General features: G+C 39.9%; 2 protein-coding genes, 1 long non-coding RNA gene and 1 pseudogene across 4 annotated transcripts in view; 3 read left to right on the plus strand and 1 right to left on the minus strand.

Moving 5' to 3' along the window:
* Positions 1 to 18,067, plus strand: part of LOC143899394 (intraflagellar transport protein 80 homolog) — a 279,705-nt gene that overhangs the window by 167,008 nt on the left and 94,630 nt on the right. The window lies entirely within an intron of this gene.
* LOC143899386 (uncharacterized) lies at positions 854 to 1,573 on the plus strand (annotated as a pseudogene).
* Positions 2,093 to 3,550, plus strand: LOC143899430 (uncharacterized). Its single transcript, XR_013257489.1, has 2 exons — positions 2,093 to 3,363; positions 3,415 to 3,550. It is a non-coding gene; the product is annotated as an uncharacterized LOC143899430 (long non-coding RNA).
* On the minus strand, positions 3,093 to 8,406 carry LOC143899429 (uncharacterized). 2 transcript variants are annotated; one of them, XM_077409722.1, is made up of 6 exons: positions 8,248 to 8,406; positions 7,870 to 8,053; positions 7,492 to 7,675; positions 6,979 to 7,297; positions 6,639 to 6,903; positions 3,093 to 6,330 (listed from the first exon to the last, which is right to left on the minus strand). In XM_077409722.1, the coding sequence occupies exons 1-4, from the start codon at positions 8,359 to 8,361 to the stop codon at positions 7,279 to 7,281; spliced, it is 501 nt and encodes a 166-aa protein (XP_077265848.1). In that variant the 5' UTR covers positions 8,362 to 8,406; the 3' UTR covers positions 3,093 to 6,330; positions 6,639 to 6,903; positions 6,979 to 7,278. The 2 variants fall into 2 exon arrangements, with proteins under 2 accessions (XP_077265848.1, XP_077265849.1); XM_077409723.1 differs by having other exon boundaries at positions 7,482 to 7,675.

The raw sequence follows: 18,067 nt of genomic DNA on the forward strand, positions 1-18,067 counted from the left end.
TCCGGCTCGAAGGACAAAAAAAGTACGCGAATGGGTTGAAATAAATTAGTGTTCGAAGGTAACACAGGCCGACAAAATTTTGCGAAACTCCAGACCCTGAGACCAGACTATACTTTCCCAAAGGTTTTCGGTCCGCTGAATCCGAATCCGCCAGCGGAATTGCTCCATCACATCAGGTTTTTGAGATACCCTAACCTGAAAGTGCAAAAAACACAGTTTTTCGCTATATTCGGGGTTATATTAAACCGCGAATTAATTTTTCTTCACAAAACTGAGTGCGGCATCTGAAAGTACTCTTCGCCTTCAAAATGTTTTTTGAATTTTTCAGATATTTTATTTTTTCTCGGAAATATCGTCCGTCCAACCACACTGTTGATTTCTTTTCTCACAGCAGTTCTATTTAATGTTATACCGATGTCTCATGATATTTCGTTATTGTAACTCTTGCATTCGTCTAAAGAAGGACGTTTTAACGTTGTAATAATACGCGTTGAGATGATATCTTAATTCTGATCAATTCAACTGTCAGGTAACTTTTACGATTTAATTTTTAAAGTTTGACCATTTATATTTATTTAATTTTCTTTTGACGGAATTAAGGTAACAGTCGGATTGGAGATTTGAGATGCATACTTTCAAAAAATCTCGGAGAGCGGAAGTTGACTACATTATATTATTGTGACCACTGCTTTATACCATTTGACCACTGCATTCACCCTGATGACCACCTGTATGTACTGAGGAGGGTCCAAACCAAGGACCGAAACGTTTGCGTTATATTATATATATTAATTTTATAATTTTGTTGTTATTGTCGCCCGTCCATCGAGCGAAACGGCTCTTATTTACCTTTATGACTTTATCTATTATGAAAGAATCGTATGACAGTTTCAAATTCCTCCTAGAGGAAATAAAGTACAATGTGAATAATTGGCTTATTTGTGGTGATTTTAAAATGATAAATCTATTAGTTGGTTTACAATCAAGAAACACTAAAAATCCTTGTTTCCTCTGACTTTGGGACAGTCGTGCAAGAGATCAGCATTGGGTAAAAAAGAAATGGTCAGAAAAATTGGAGTGGAAAATTGGTTCTAATAATGTCGTACACGAAAATCTTGTTGACACAAAGCGAATCTTACTACCACCACTCCATATTAAGCTAGGTTTAATGAAACAATTTGTAAAAGCCTTAGATAGAGAAAGTACGGGTTTCAAGTATATTCAATATAAATTTCCAAATTTAACTCATGCTAAAATTAAGGAAGGTATTTTTGTAGGGCCCGATATAAGAAAGCTCATGAAAGATGATGATTTTATAAAAACCATAACATCTATTCAAAAGGATGCTTGGTTGAGTTTTAAAGATGTTGTACAAAATTTTTTAGGGAACAATCGGAATCCAAAGTTTAAAACTATTGTATCTACCATGTTATAAAATTTTAAGCAATTAGGTTATTTAATGAGTATGAAATTACATTTCCTTTTCTCTCATTTGGACTATTTCCCGGAAAATGTTGGAGCATTTAGTGAAGAGATGGGTGAACGTTTTCATCAGGACTTTGTAACGGCCTGACTTTATCGAACGCGGACTGGTGTGCGGGATCAGGAGTCCGATGACAGGCCCAGAGACAATAATCAATTTAGTGAGACATACAGTAGTTTTATTCACAGTTTAATTATATGCCCGAACTGACGCGATATATATACAACGAAGAGGTAGTGCGGATGCACTTGATGACAAACGCGGTATCGTTACTCGACGGGCTCGGTATATTACATAGACGTATTACATATAAGCGGGCGCGGTATATTTACAGGAAGTGCCTTTGCACTTGATAACGGCGCGGTATTTAACGACGAATGCGGTAGCGTTACATAGACGTATTCCACGGGCTCGGTATATTACATCTTGAAAAAACCTAAGCAGTAGTATCTTTACCTCGAAAAAACCGAAGTAACAAGTGGTAGACGTAATTTTTGTATCTCGAAAAATCTCGAAAAAACTAAACAGTAGTATTTTTATTTCCAAATATGTTGTTACCTTGAAAAAAAAAAACAGTGGTAGACGTGGTAGTATTATACCTAAAAAAAATCTAAGTAACAAGTGGTAGACGTAATCTTTGTATCTTGAAAAATCTCGAAAAAATCTAAACAGTAGTATTTTTATTTCCAAAAAATTATTACTCAAGTGATACACATCACAAAATTACGTTACCTTATGAAAAATGAGTCGCGCTTCAAGTGATCTATTATTTTATTACAATTACAAAAAAGAAATGATATCTCTTTTTAAATTACAGCGCCAATTACAAAGAACATACACTGAGAAAAAAAATGTGTCAATCCCAAGAAATATTTAGTCCGATACGTTTAGCTAAACATTTTAGTTAGTTAACTAAACATTAGTTGAATTAATTAATTCTTGATTAAAAAAACGAAATAAATTGTTGAAACAATTAATATTTACTTAACTAACTAAAATGTTTAGTTGAACGTATCGAACTAAATATTTCTTGGAATTAACAATTTTTTTTCTCAGTGTATTTTTCGAGATACAAAGATTACCTCTACCACTTGTTACTTAGGTTTTTTTGAGGTACAATATTACCACTGCTTTTCTTCGATTAGAACAAAAGATTGAATCATGAAGAATTACACAGAGGTAACAGTACAAAATACAAATATTTTATTAAAATATTTAAATCCAACAAGGAAATACAAGGTATTTAAATACAAAGTTTATATATGTATTTTAAAAGATTTAATCGCATCGCAAAGAATTACAGAGGTAACAGTACAAAAAATAAAAATATTTTATTAAATAACATAAATTTTTCTTGTCAAAAAACTTGGCGCTGCTAGCTAGACCTCAAAATTAGGTCAGCCTGGTGTGTATGTGCGAGCGAGTGTGTGTGTGTGTGTGTGTGTGTGTGTGTGTGTGTGCGCGTGTGCGCGTGTGCGCGTGTGCGCGTGTGCGCGTGTGCGCGTGTGCGCGTGTGCGCGTGTGCGCGTGTGCGCGTGTGCGCGTGTGCGCGTGTGCGCGTGTGCGCGTGTGCGCGTGTGCGCGTGTGCGCGTGTGCGCGTGTGCGCGTGTGCGTGTGCGCGCGCGCGTGTGTGTGTGTGTGTGTGTGTGTGTGTGTGTGTGTGTGTGTGTGTGTGTGTGTGTGTGTGTGTGTGTGTGTGTGTGTGTGTGTGTGTGTGTGTGTGTGTGTGTGTGTGTGTGTGTGTGTGTGACGGTGAATGACGGCTTATAATTAAGTATAGGATAAGTTAGGATAAGTTTATATTTTTAAAGCGATTAGAATTAAGTATAGAATAAGTATAGAATAAGTATAGAATGAGTAATATTTACATTGGTAAAAGGTCTCTTTCTCTTTCGAATAATGCGGCTTATGATTAAGTATAGGATAAAAGGTCTCTCTCTCTTTCTCTCTCTAGCAGCGCCAAGTTTTTTGACAAGAAAAATTTATGTTATTTAATAAAATATTTTTATTTTTTGTACTGTTACCTCTGTAATTCTTTGCGATGCGATTAAATCTTTTAAAATACATATATAAACTTTGTATTTAAATACCTTGTATTTCCTTGTTGGATTTAAATATTTTAATAAAATATTTGTATTTTGTACTGTTACCTCTGTGTAATTCTTCATGATTCAATCTTTTATTCTAATCGAAGAAAAGCAGTGGTAATATTGTACCTCAAAAAAACCTAAGTAACAAGTGGTAGAGGTAATCTTTGTATCTCGAAAAATACACTGAGAAAAAAAATTGTTAATTCCAAGAAATATTTAGTTCGATACGTTCAACTAAACATTTTAGTTAGTTAAGTAAATATTAATTGTTTCAACAATTTATTTCGTTTTTTTAATCAAGAATTAATTAATTCAACTAATGTTTAGTTAACTAACTAAAATGTTTAGCTAAACGTATCGGACTAAATATTTCTTGGGATTGACACATTTTTTTTCTCAGTGTATGTTCTTTGTAATTGGCGCTGTAATTTAAAAAGAGATATCATTTCTTTTTTGTAATTGTAATAAAATAATAGATCACTTGAAGCGCGACTCATTTTTCATAAGGTAACGTAATTTTGTGATGTGTATCACTTGAGTAATAATTTTTTGGAAATAAAAATACTACTGTTTAGATTTTTTCGAGATTTTTCAAGATACAAAGATTACGTCTACCACTTGTTACTTAGATTTTTTTGAGGTATAATACTACCACGTCTACCACTGTTTTTTTTTTTCAAGGTAACAACATATTTGGAAATAAAAATACTACTGTTTAGTTTTTTCGAGATTTTTCGAGATACAAAGATTACGTCTACCACTTGTTACTTCGGTTTTTTCGAGGTAAAGATACTACTGCTTAGGTTTTTTCGAGATTTTTCGAAATACATACAAAGATTACGTCTACCACTTGTTACTTCGGTTTTTTCGAGGTAAAGATACTACTGCTTAGGTTTTTTCAAGATTTTTCGAAATACAAAGATTACGTCTACCACTTGTTACTTAGATTTTTTTGAGGTATAATAGTACCACTGTTTTTTTTTTCGAGGTAACAACATATACACTACTATGCGTGTACTTGGCGCCTTTCTTTACCTTTTTTTTAAAAAAGGTAATTTTGTACAGATATCACGCCTTTTTGTAATATTACGCATTGTATAAACAGTATGTACAGGGTGTTATTTCGAGGTATAATACTACCACTTTGTTTTTTTCGAGGTAACAACATAATACATATATACTACTATGCGTGTACTTGGCGCATTTTTTTACCTTTTTTTAAAAAAGGTAATTTTGTACGGATATCACGCCTTTTTGTAGTATTACGCATTGTATAAACAGTATGTACAGGGTGTTATTTCGAGGTATAATACTACCACTTTGTTTTTTTCGAGGTATCAACATAATACATATGTACTACTATGCGTGTACTTGGCGCCTTTTTTTACCTTTTTTTTTGAAAAAGGTAATTTTGTACGGATATCACGCCTTTTTGTAGTGTTATGCATCTTAATCTTAACAGAAAAAAATTACATCTTATAAAGAAATGTGTCTGAAGTTGTAAATATATATATATACATATTGCCGGACATTGCTTTTATGTAAAATATGCATGTATATTACGTTGCTTGTATAAATTATTTCTTACCAACTTTTTCCAAAAATAATATATAAAGACCTTTAGCACCTGTAGGCCATCGTTTATTTTCTATAATTTTTCCATCATCAAATTCAATCCAAAATGTCTTTTCTCTACACATACTTGTATAATGACCATCTTCAATAGATGTACCCTGATGAAATATAGTATTCATTACTTTATACTGCTGTTTCGCTATCGATATCTTAGTTGTTGATATGCTAGTTAAATTAAATGTCTGTGGTATTTTCACTAATTTATTATCCTGTGACGAGAACAAAATTAAATGAATGATAACTATTTCTTTCGTCAACGTTAATTCATTTCTAAATACTAGATTTCCTGCACAAAATTGGCATGTTTTTCCATATAACGGACCCCAATTTAAAAATGTATCCTTTAATAAATTATTAAGACCGTGACTCTTTTACGCGACGCGACGGGTTGCGAGTACCCGAGATATTGAGATCTCGATAACGATGAGTGAACGGATCAAGTTCTAAGTAGGCTTGATCGATAGCTTGAGGTCCAATTAGGGGGGGGGGGGTTCTCTCATAATATTCCGCTGCGTGCCCTACGAGCGGAAATATTGCGACGCAAAGTCCAAATGTGAAAATTTATTTTTAAGATACGAATACGTATATACTTCTAACGCCGACGTCTTATATGATGACGTCATAATCAGAAACGTCACTTTCACTTTTTCGACACTGGTGGCAAGCGGTTCTGATTATACAATATAATTATATACGATAAGGTTATACATATACATAAAATACCTGAACGCAATTTTATTTTTTATAATAAAACAATACGAATGCATTCATCTCTAATTACTTTTCAATTATTTTTAATGTGTATCATATATATATATATATATATATATATATATATATATATATAGATTATACAGAGACATTATTATATATAGAGATTATTATATAGAGACATTATATAGACATTATTATATATAGAGATTATTTAGAGACATTATATATAGAGACATTATATAAAGATTATATAGAGACAAAGATTAAATCCTGTTGCTCTCAACGTCTGCCTCTGCCTCTGCCTCGTCTACCTCAATGGTAATTGGATGATGACAATTTATATAAGAAGGCCATGAACCTTTCTTCTTGCCGTCGTATCCCTGCGGCTCTGCCTCTTGGTCTTCGAACTGTAAAATAATAAAATTGTATAAGAAATTTTATGAATTAAATACATATAATATGAATTAAATTTTTCATATATAACAAGAAGATATTTATTAATTTCGATTAAGATGGTATGTTTGTTTGTTATTGCGATAAATGTTACCACATGCCTCAGTGGTCGAATTGAGGCGACGCCTGCACGGATAGCGGGAGGTTCCAGGTTCAAACTCTGGCTGGGGTAATACTTTTCGTAATCGCAATCAAATTATTGGCGGAATATATCATAAATATGTCATTACTTTCTGTTAAATATACATAATATTAATATTACCTTGTCTATCATCTTCGGCATCGAAACGAGCAGCGGCACGATCGGCGACGACGGGATCAGCGGCGACAGGTCCGGCGGCGACAGGATGGTCGGCGACGACGGAACCAGCGGCGACAGGTCCAGCGGCGACAAAACTGGCGGCGACAGGTCCGGCGGCGACGACGGAACCGGCGGCGACGGGACCGGCAGCGATATCGGTGGCTGATTTTTCTTCCAATGATAATTCTAGCTCGAAATCGGCGAAATCGTTATCATCTATATTCATCTAAAATAAAATAAAATAGCAACATTGTAATTATGTGAAATTATGTGAAATATATATTGAAAAGACAGTACTTACCATTTGTACTTTCGCGATTTCTCTCAGTATAAAACGGTGGTTTCGTTGGCTCCTGCCTCTAACCGAGGACAATACGGCCAGTATTTGCCATCATATATATATCAAGATATATATAATATCAACAACCTGTTCACCGTTCTCTGGATAGAATTGTAACACTGCTCTTGCGCTTCTTGACAGACATGCATACAACGTTGAATAAGAAACGATATAAACGTTTTGTAGGATTGTGCAAAGTTTTGCTTGCATAGCACAACCACAAGCGCAGAAATACTGACAGCCCCATCAAACGTACCAGCTTTAAATGGCAATCCTTGACCTAAAAAATAAAATAATGTATTAATATGATATTATGGCTACGGTCAACGTGACACTACAAATGCTTCGAAGCATTCCTCTTCTCTTTTCTTTCAATGAAGAAAGAAGGAGAAGAAGAACGCTCCAGAGCATTTGTATCACGTTGACCGTAGCCTATATATCAAGATATATATAATATCAACAACCTGTTCTCACCGTTCTCTGGATAGAATTGTAACACTGCTCTTGCGCTTCTTGACAGACATGCATACAACGTTGATAAGAAACGATATAAACGTCTTGTAGGATTGTGCAAAGTTTTGCTTGCATAGCACAACCACAAGCGCAGAAATACTGACAGCCCCATCAAACGTACCAGCTTTAAATGGCAATCCTTGACCTAAAAAATAAAATAATGTATTAATATGATATTATGGCTACGGTCAACGTGACACTACAAATGCTTCGAAGCATTCCTCTTCTCTTTTCTTTCAATGAAGAAAGAAGGAGAAGAAGAACGCTCCAGAGCATTTGTATCACGTTGACCGTAGCCTATATATCAAGATATATATAATATCAACAACCTGTTCTCACCGTTCTCTGGATAGAATTGTAACACTGCTCTTGCGCTTCTTGACAGACATGCATACAACGTTGATAAGAAACGATATAAACGTCTTGTAGGATTGTGCAAAGTTTTGCTTGCATAGCACAACCACAAGCGCAGAAATACTGACAGCCCCATCAAACGTACCAGCTTTAAATGGCAATCCTTGACCTAAAAAATAAAATAATGTATTAATATGATATTATGGCTACGGTCAACGTGACACTACAAATGCTTCGAAGCATTCCTCTTCTCTTTTCTTTCAATGAAGAAAGAAGGAGAAGAAGAACGCTCCAGAGCATTTGTATCACGTTGACCGTAGCCTATATATCAAGATATATATAATATCAACAACCTGTTCTCACCGTTCTCTGGATAGAATTGTAACACTGCTCTTGCGCTTCTTGACAGACATGCATACAACGTTGATAAGAAACGATATAAACGTCTTGTAGGATTGTGCAAAGTTTTGCTTGCATAGCACAACCACAAGCGCAGAAATACTGATAGCCCCATCAAACGTACCAGCTTTAAATGGCAATCCTTGACCTAAAAAATAAAATAATGTATTAATATGATATTATGGCTACGGTCAACGTGACACTACAAATGCTTCGAAGCATTCCTCTTCTCTTTTCTTTCAATGAAGAAAGAAGGAGAGGAAGAACGCTCCAAAGCATTTGTATCACGTTGACCGTAGCCTATATATCATTCATCGCACAAAATTTTTTAATTGCAAATCGGAAACGTACCTCGAGTTGAGCTCTTCTGCGATCAACGAAGTCGGGATCGAACGTGTCAGTCGTCACTTTCTGTTTTCTGCCAAGCGTAGAGAACCTTCTTTTCCGGCAGCGATAGTAGATGGGTGCGTTCAGCCGATACTCCGCTAGCCTAGCAATCGTGAGCAGTCGCTCGTTTCCTCTCCTTTTAATCCATTGGGTCAAAGGAGAGGAAACGAGCGAAAACGAGCGACTACTCACGATTGCTAGGCTAGCGAAGTATCGGCTGAACGCACCCAATGTAGGGATACGAAATCTTTAGATAAGCACGAAGCAATTCAATTCAGTATATCGCCGGCACGATTACGGTGTTACTGCCGTTTCGCGTACGCGCGTATGCGCGCGTTGTCGCACCTTACCTCGCGACGCGTAATAAAGAGTCACACGATCGGTCTCGCTCCGCGCGTACTACCGTGTCTCTCGATCGATCGAGATAGGTTAACTGATCAGATGATGAACTGACTGACAGGATAGCGCTCTAAACGAACGCACTGTCTGCACTGCACTGCACTGCGACACTAACGCCGCTAGCCGCCAGTGTCGAAAAAGTGAAAGTGACGTTCTCTGTTTGTTACATGTATGTTATAAAGAAAAGCGGTTGACGGAGACGACGTATCTTAAAAATAAATTTTCGCATTTGGACTTTGCGTCGCAATATCTCCGCTCGTAGGGCACGTAGCGGAATATTATGAGAGAAACCCCCCCCTAATTGGACCCCAAGCTATCGATCAAGCCTACTTAGAACTTGATCCGTTCACTCGTTATCGAGATCTCAACATCTCGGGTACTCGCAACCCGTCGCGTCGCGTAAAAGAGTCACGGTCGGTCTCGCTCCGCGTGTACTTGGCGCGAGACACTACCGTGTCTCTTGACCTTGAATTTGATGGCCACGTGTTCCAAGTTGCCGATGACGAGGTCCACATAGTGCGCTTCGTAGTTTTCGGTGTCTACATGTATTAATACCTCGAATTCGATATCTACGTGTCCTACATTGGGTGCGTTCAGCCGATACTTTGCTAGCCTAGCAATCGTGAGCAGTCGCTCGTTTTCGCTCGTTTCCTCTTTTTTGACTTACTGGATTAAAAAGAGAAGAAACGAGCACAAACGAGCAACTGCTCACGATTGCTAGGCTAGCGGAGTATCGGCTGAACGCACCCATTCAGATTTAAAGTTATTAATACACCTAGACACCAAAAACTATGAAGCGCATTATGTGGACCTCGTCATCAGCAACCTGGGACACCTAGACATCAATTTCAAGGTATTAATACACGTAGACACCGAAAACTACGGAGCGCAATATGTGGACCTTGTCATCGGCAACCTGGGACACCTAAACATTGAATTCAACATATTATTACACCTGGACACCGAAAACTACGAAGCGCACTATGTGGACCTCGTCATCGGCAACCTGGGACACGTAGACATCAAATTCAACGTACGATTACACCTGGACACCGGAAACTATGAAGCGCACTATCTGGATCCCGTCATCGGCAACCTGGGATACGTGGACATCGAATTCAAAATATTAATACACGTAGACACCGAAAACTACGGAGCGCACTATGTGGATCTTGTCATCGGCAACCTGGGACACCTAGACATCGAATTCAACGTACAATTACACCTGGACACCGAAAACTATGAAGCGCACTATCTGGATCTCGTCATCGGCAACCTGGGACACGTGAACATCAAATTCGAGGTATTATTACACCTAGACACCGAAAAATACGGAGCGCGATATCTGGACCTCGTCATCGGCAACCTGGGACACGTGGACACCGAAAACTACGGAGCGCACTATGTGGACCTTGTCATCGGCAACCTGGGATACCTAGACATCGAATTCAACGTACGATTACACCTGGACACCGAAAACTATGAAGCGCATTATCTGGATCCCGTCATCGGCAACCTGGGACTCGTGGACATCGAATTCAAGATATTAATACACGTAGACACCAAAAACTACGGAGCGCACTATGTGGACCTCGTCATCGGCAACCTGGGACACGTAGACATCGAATTCAACGTATTATTACACCTGGACACCGAAATCTATGAAGCGCATTATCTGGATCCCGTCATCGGCAACCTGGGACACGTGGACATCGAATTCAAGGTATTAATACACGTAGACACCGAAAACTACGGAGCGCACTATGTGGACCTCGTCATCGGCAACCTGGGACACGTAGACATCGCATTCAACATATTATTACACCTGGACACCGAAAACTACGAAGCGCACTGTGTGGACCTCGTCATCGGCAACCTGGGACACGTGGACATCGAATTCAACGTATTATTACACCTGGACACCGAAATCTATGAAGCGCATTATCTGGATCCCGTCATCGGCAACCTGGGACACGTGGACATCGAATTCAAGATATTAATACACGTAGACACCAAAAACTACGGAGCGCACTATGTGGACCTCGTCATCGGCAACCTGGGACACGTAGACATCGAATTCAACGTATTATTACACCTGGACACCGAAAACTGTAAAGCGCACTATCTGGACCTTGTCATCGGCAACCTGGGATACATAGACATCAAATTCAAGCTTGATTCATAAGAATCGACTTAAAAATTCCCTAGCGGCACTTTCTGCCAAGCATAGAGGACCTACTTTTCCGTTGACTCAATATTTATTATATATATACCTAATTTTTACTTAAATAGAAATCTTCCTCCTGACCGATAAGTTTATCGACCTAATTTTGAAATACGCGCGCGATATCGAAACTGGCGATACCTGCGCCGCCAGCGTCGAAAAAGTGAAAGTGACGTTTCTCTGATAGATCGCAGCGTTAGGAGGAGGAGGAGGAGGAGTATCTTAAAAATAAATTTTCACATTTGGACTTTGCGTCGCAATATCTCCGCTCGTAAGGCACGTAGCGGAATATTATGAGAGAAACCCCCCCCCCTAATTGGACCCCAAGCTATCGATCAAGCCTACTTAGAACTTGATCCGTTCACTCGTTATCGAGATCTCAACATCTCGGGTACTCGCAACCCGTCGCGTCGCGTAAAAGAGTCACGGTCGGTCTCGCTCCGCGTGTACTTGGCGCGAGACACTACCGTGTCTCTTGATATAAGCGGACGCGGTATATTTACAGGAAGTGCCTTTGCACTCGATAACGGCGCGGTATTTAACGACGCACGCGGTAGCGTTACATAGACGTATTCCACGGGCTCGGTATATTACATATAGGCGGACGCGGTATATTTACAGTAAGTGCCTTTGCATTTGATAACGGCGCGGTATTTAACGACGCACGCGGTAGCGTTACATAGACGTATTCCACGGGCTCGGTATATTACATATAGGCGGACGCGGTATATTTACAGGAAGTGCCTTTGCACTTGATAACGGCGCGGTATTTAGCGACGAACGCGGTATAATGCCTGGAGGCTCGCGGATGTCGCGGTATCGCGATGATATGCGTGCGGGAACGCGTAGCGTAGGAAGATTTCCGGAGCCCCGGCCCCGAGGCGGCGGCAGCGAGAGCCCTCGTTGCGAGGTCGAGCGCGCTCGACCCCGCGTAACCGTGCCTTCGGAGTTAGGTTCGAAGGAGTGCGGGAACACCTGAGAGCTCTCAGTCGAGACTCGGAGCACCGGACCTCGTTTGTTGTGTTCCCTGGGAGTCGGGATAGGTTTCGTCTGGGAGAAGCGGAGCTTTTCGACGAAGTCTCTGTTTCTCGCCGGAGCGGCGGTTTATATATCCGCCCGGCACGGCGGGTTCGCGAGGAGCGCCGATCGTCGCGCTGTGGTGGGGCGGCGCGGCGCCTCGCTCGTCCTCGGGGCGGCTCGGCTGCCGTCGTTGCTCGTCGGGAGGCACTGGTGCCGCGCTTGGCCCGCGCACACGGTGCGTTTGAAATTACATTAAAAATGTGGGCTCATCGCGCCCTGGTCTTCGCCCGACTGGTCGTCGGTCGGGCGGCATCCGGCCGGCATCGTTAGCCGGGAACGATGCTTAGCGCACGGGGTGCATCGTTACAACTTCAAAGAAAAAGAGCGACATTATCAAGGCAGATGGGATATAAAAATGATGACAGACTATTGCTGGTCTTTGAAAAGAGAATATAACTCTACTAGTCATAAACGTAAGACGCTGTAACGATCATTTGAAATAAAGCGCAAACGTTTTCATAAGAAAAGGAAGTAATTTCGTTCTAATTAGTTATAAAAGTAAGAAATGAAAAAATTCATAAAAAAAATTTAAAAAAATCAATTTTAAAAATTATTTCAATCATTTTGGAGTCATCACCGCCACGTCTTCGTTTCGTGACTTTGGGTTCGGCTGAGAGCGGTAATATGCGATCGTTCATACAAAGAAACTTGTCAAAGTTACTTTACTTAAGGGAAAAATATAACAAACATTGAGTTTTATAGTAATTTATTCTTCAGAATTCCTACCCGCCATATTGGATCCGCCATTTTAAGTTTTCTGAGGTTAGGGACAAACTATGACTTGATGGGGTAAGCAGACTGCAATTTCAAATTCAGCTCCAAAAACATAAGAATACATAACTGTGGTCTGCCAAATTGACCAAAAAAAGGCGAATTCGAAAATCTTAAACTTTTTTTTAGGCTAGAGACAAACCATGAATTGATGGGGTTAAACTGTTAAACCGACAACGAATTCGGATTTAGCGTCCCAAAAAACATATAATTACACTATTTTCGCCTGCCGGATCAACTTCTTTTTTTTTTGTAAGGTTGTAACAAAAACGCCATAACTAAAAAATTTTAACGGACGATATCTCCGAGAAGAAATAAGGTATCCAAAAAATTCAAAAAGCATTTTGAAGGCGAAGAGTAGTACTTTCAAATGCCGCACCCAGTTTTGTGGAGAAAAATTAATTCGCGGTTTAATATAACCCCGAATATAGCGAAAAACTGTGTTTTTTGCACTTTCAGGTTAGGATATCTCGAAAACCTGATGTAATGGAGCAATTTCGCTGACGGATTCGGATTCAACGGACCAAAAACCTTTGAGAAAATATAGTCTGGTCTCAGGGTTTTAAAAATGTCGGCCTGTGTTATAGAAACGTTTGTGCAGAGTTTTAACGAATGTCTATAATTAAAGTTAATGATATTTTCAGTTTTTCAGCTTAAAGACAAAAAGTCTTTACTTCGCAAACAACGGAAATCGCACGGGCGAAGGCGAGCGAGAAATGCGCGTTTACGCGACCAAATTAATGACACGGGCGAATGCGCGCGGAAAAGGCAGTCGCTCGAAGCACAAGTTTGATATCGCGAGCAGCAAAGGAAAGGCAGGATTTCGAAGCCGACTGAAGATATTGCACGGAATACGGAATCGTATTTTCGTCAAGTTTGTTCGGCGTACTGTTATCGAGTGCGAATCCGTGCGCGGAGGGCCGGAGCTTTGTAAACTCTAGCTCCGGCCCCCGGCAACGGGCTGAAAATTCGGCGGAGCCAATCGGATGCCGCCACCCCGAGAAAGCAGCTCATTTCGAAAAAGTCAAACGGCTCAGCTGATCTCGGGGCCGGCAACCAATCAGCTATTTTCGCTCAGTCCTTCGCTTTGTCTCGGGTGTTTACCTCGCGCACTGAGGCTTCGAGACAAAGGAAGAGAGTCGGCACACGCAATAACAAGACAGTTTTTCCGTCTCTTGATATTTCTGAGAAACGACTTAATTTCTAAAATACAATCTCGAATTAACGTCGTTTCCCGGAATACTTTAAAAGCAATTTTACGGATTAATTTATCCGAATTTAATTTATTATACGCTTTACGTTCGATCCCGAACACTTATTTATTTTTTCCGTAATTTTTTCCCAATAATTTTTCGGCTTTATCTGCTCACAAGTGTGCACCTTGAACAATTATTATACATAAGTAAATAATATGAATTACTTTTTAGGTTAGATAGGTTCCTAGCAAACACAATGCAACATTGTAACATATATATAGGTTGTAATTTTCTACATTTTTTTCTTGAGTAGGAAATTACAACTAACCTAGCTGTACGTACGTTTTACATGTTACATTATGTTTCCTGGATTATAAATAGGTTTATTACTTACATCATGTCATAATTGATGCGGATCCTCCTCAGCAACAGAACAGTCCGAGTGCGGGACGTCATTTTTAAGTGTTTAATATAATTATATATCATTGAAAAAAGGGGCAAACATTGCCGGACAAAGGGTGAGTTCCGTTTCACGCATGATGCGCATAGAAGCGCACAAGATTGTTCCGTTTCACTCCATATGCAGTTCATGCGCGCATAGAAACGTTCTCCCACCACAATGCCGCGCCATGTTGTGCAGCGCATGAAAGCGCATGAGCTGCCTCAGTTCCCGAGATGATGTAGTCCATGCGTGGTCCATGTGCTTCTTCTTCTTCTTCTTCTTCTATTTAGTGGCGCTTTTACTTGCTTCGTCACGGATGTAAACGGCCATTATACCATTCGGGCTGTATGTCGGCTTAGCAGATGGCGCAAGCTGCGGTTGTATATTGAGGGGGGAGTAAGGCGGAAGGTTTAAATATAAAGTTCACAAAACTAAAGAAGGCGAGCAGCAGACGACATAACTTGGGAGTAGGATTCTTGATAAGGGGAAATATATTAATGGGAGAAGTTGGAAATTCTCCCGGAGATATTTGAAGAGAGGAGGGGATTTAGCCCGCGTCAGTTGGCATCTGAAGATTATGTGATTCGCGTCTTGATATGAATCTCTACAAGGACATCCTGCAGAAGTAACGATATTTTTGCGATGTAGGCTATAGTTTAAATTATACTGTTCGCTGCGAAGACGATTTACTATAACTATTTGGGCTCTGCTGAGTATTAATTGATAATACCAAGGCTTGACATTGTCAGTATAATAGTGTGTGTGTTAAAAATTTTCTGTGGTATATGCAGCATTCTCTAAGTAATCTTTGCGTTTGTTATCTAAGATGTATTTAGATTTATGGAAGAGATCTGTATATGGTACCTTAAAGTTGGTATTTCTGCCAATCGTAATAGCTTCTTTGGCAAGGGCATCCGCCCTTTCATTACCTACTATGCCTTTATGTGATGGGATCCATGCTACCGTAATCCTAGAACCCGAGTTGACAGCTTTGTTATACATATTACGAATAAGTGTAATGACATAATTATTATGTACAATATTATACGAAGTAATGGTCTGAAGTACGCTTTTGGAATCAGAAAAAATTATGGCTGATGGGATTTGGAGCTGATGTATGATGAAGAGGGCTTCATGTATGGCCCATGCCTCCGCCGAAAAGGTGGAGACATCAGGGGGAAGTTTACAGCGGATTTTCAATGGTAGGTCAAGTGAGTAAACACTGGCATCTACCGCTCTAGATGAGTCGATCTTGGAGCCATCAGTGAAAAAAATAATAGAACTTTGCATGTATTCTGTAAACGCCTCCCTGAAAAGGGAGTTTACTTCGTGTGCAGACATAAGATTAATGTTTGGGTGAGAAAATTGCAAAAATTTAGGTTGGTCTGTAAAAGAGAAAAATGGGTAAGTATAATAGGGAAGCGCAACTGATCGGTGCATAACTCCTCGTATACCTTGTACAGCCAAAAAGGATTGGAAGAGTGGTATCATGCGGCATGCTTTGTTTCGTTTTATGACACTATAAGTAGTGCTGAATTGTATGTTTTTTTAACTCTCTATAACGGGATTCAAGCTACAAGAGAGTCCTTTGACTAAGTAGTTATGTATGAGATACGCAAAGCGATAACTCAGAGGAGGCTCCCTGGTTTCGTCTAGAATAACATTTATAGGCGTGGACATACGATAACCCATTGCGCATCTCAACAGTTTCCATTGTAAACGCTGAATAGCAAGGAAGAGCTGTTTATTACCCTTGAACTTGAAAACAACACATCCATATTCAATGGCACTTCTAAAGACCGAGCGATACAGCGTAAATAGGAGTTGCGAATGAGCTCCCCATCTGAATCCCGACAAGACTGTCAGTATACTAGAGATCTTTCTGCCCTTGTTTAAAAGATATTTCATGTGTGCTTTACCGGTTAGTTTGCTATCCATAATTATTCCTAGGACCTTGTGTTTGTTTGTCAAAGGCACATCGACACCATCTATTGTTATATTGTCTTCTGGTAGTTGATATGTTCTTTTCCGTGTAAATATCATACATCTTGATTTTGCAGAAGCGAGGTCCAATCCTCTAGCACGTAAAAAGCTGTTCAATACTTTCAAGGAATTTTTTAACAATCGAAACTTCTTTGATGGATTTGTGAGTGGAGTAGACCACCACGTCGTCTGCATACTCCAAAGAAAGTACCCCTGGGTTTAAGTGCCGACCAATGTCCCTAGTGTAAAGGTTGTAGAGCAGGGGACTCAGAATTGATCCTTGTGGGGTACCCTTATGAGCGTTGAATGGGCCTTGTATGTCTCCGTCGCGTGAGAAGAATATCCTCCTGTCGCGTAGCAGGTTACTAATAAAATAGCGTATGCTGGTTGGCACGCCGACCTTCCTGAGATCTTCAACGAGTACCTCTGGTCTGACATTGTCGAATGCCTCTGCGATATCGAGAAATGCACATACGGAACTTGCCATCACCTAACCTGCCATAACCTAAAACCCTGGTGTATAGCGTTTGTGAGAATCACCAGACTGTCGCTGCACGATCTAAAGTACGAAAGCCGAATTGAGTCTCTGAAAGGATGTCGTTAGCTTCCAGATGCCATCGCAGCCTGTTGTAAATGCACTTTTCCAGTATCTTGAGCAGACAAGACATTAACGAAATTGGACGGGCGCCATTTGAATTCGGTTTTGGGATTAAGACGACCAAAGACTCCTTCCAACTATTCGGGAAAGTACCGTTCACTATGAATTTATTATAAAGATCAAAAAGTTTATCTTTATATTTTTCTGGGAGAACCTTAATTATTGCGTAGCTCACCTGATCCAAACCCGGAGATGAAGTCACTTTAACGGACGCTAAGGCAGACTTGAACTCGTTGGCTGTGAAGGGTTGAATCATCCAATGTTGCATATTAGGTAATGTTTTATTTTCTTCTTTCATAATATGTAGCGGAGGAAGCGGCGGCGGTGAACAAAAAAGAGGGCACAGCTTGTTGATTGCAGTCTGTTGCGAAGTCTCGAGTACTTTATGATCTGTGTGTGAAGACGATGTTATTTTTGTTTTTAAAGGTTTTAATTAGCCGCCATATTTCGGAGGAAGAAGTCTTGGAGTTGAAATTAGTGCAGAAAGCACGCCAACCATTCCTTTTTTGCTTATAAAGAGCTCGCGCGCATTTCCTGTTTTGGCACTTGAGTGCACGATACGTATCCCTGGAGGGATCCCGTTTGAAGACTTTCAGTGCTGTTTTACGCTCTCTAATCGCCTCTGAACATTTTGCGTTCCACCA

The sequence above is a fragment of the Temnothorax americanus genome, unplaced genomic scaffold (assembly GCF_048541705.1).
Source record: "Temnothorax americanus isolate GAGA-0224 unplaced genomic scaffold, ASM4854170v1 Scaffold27, whole genome shotgun sequence".
NCBI lineage: Eukaryota > Metazoa > Arthropoda > Insecta > Hymenoptera > Formicidae > Temnothorax > Temnothorax americanus.

Bases quoted from the DNA above. Each gene is read 5' to 3' on its own strand.
- LOC143899429 (XM_077409722.1), bottom strand. From the start codon at position 8,361: ATGCAAGCAAAACTTTGCACAATCCTACAAGACGTTTATATCGTTTCT. The intron at 8,054-8,247 runs GTGAGAACAGGT...TTTATTTTTTAG, and splicing joins ACAATTCTATCCAGAGAACG to GTCAAGGATTGCCATTTAAA. The intron at 7,676-7,869 runs GTGAGAACAGGT...TTTATTTTTTAG, and splicing joins ACAATTCTATCCAGAGAACG to GTCAAGGATTGCCATTTAAA.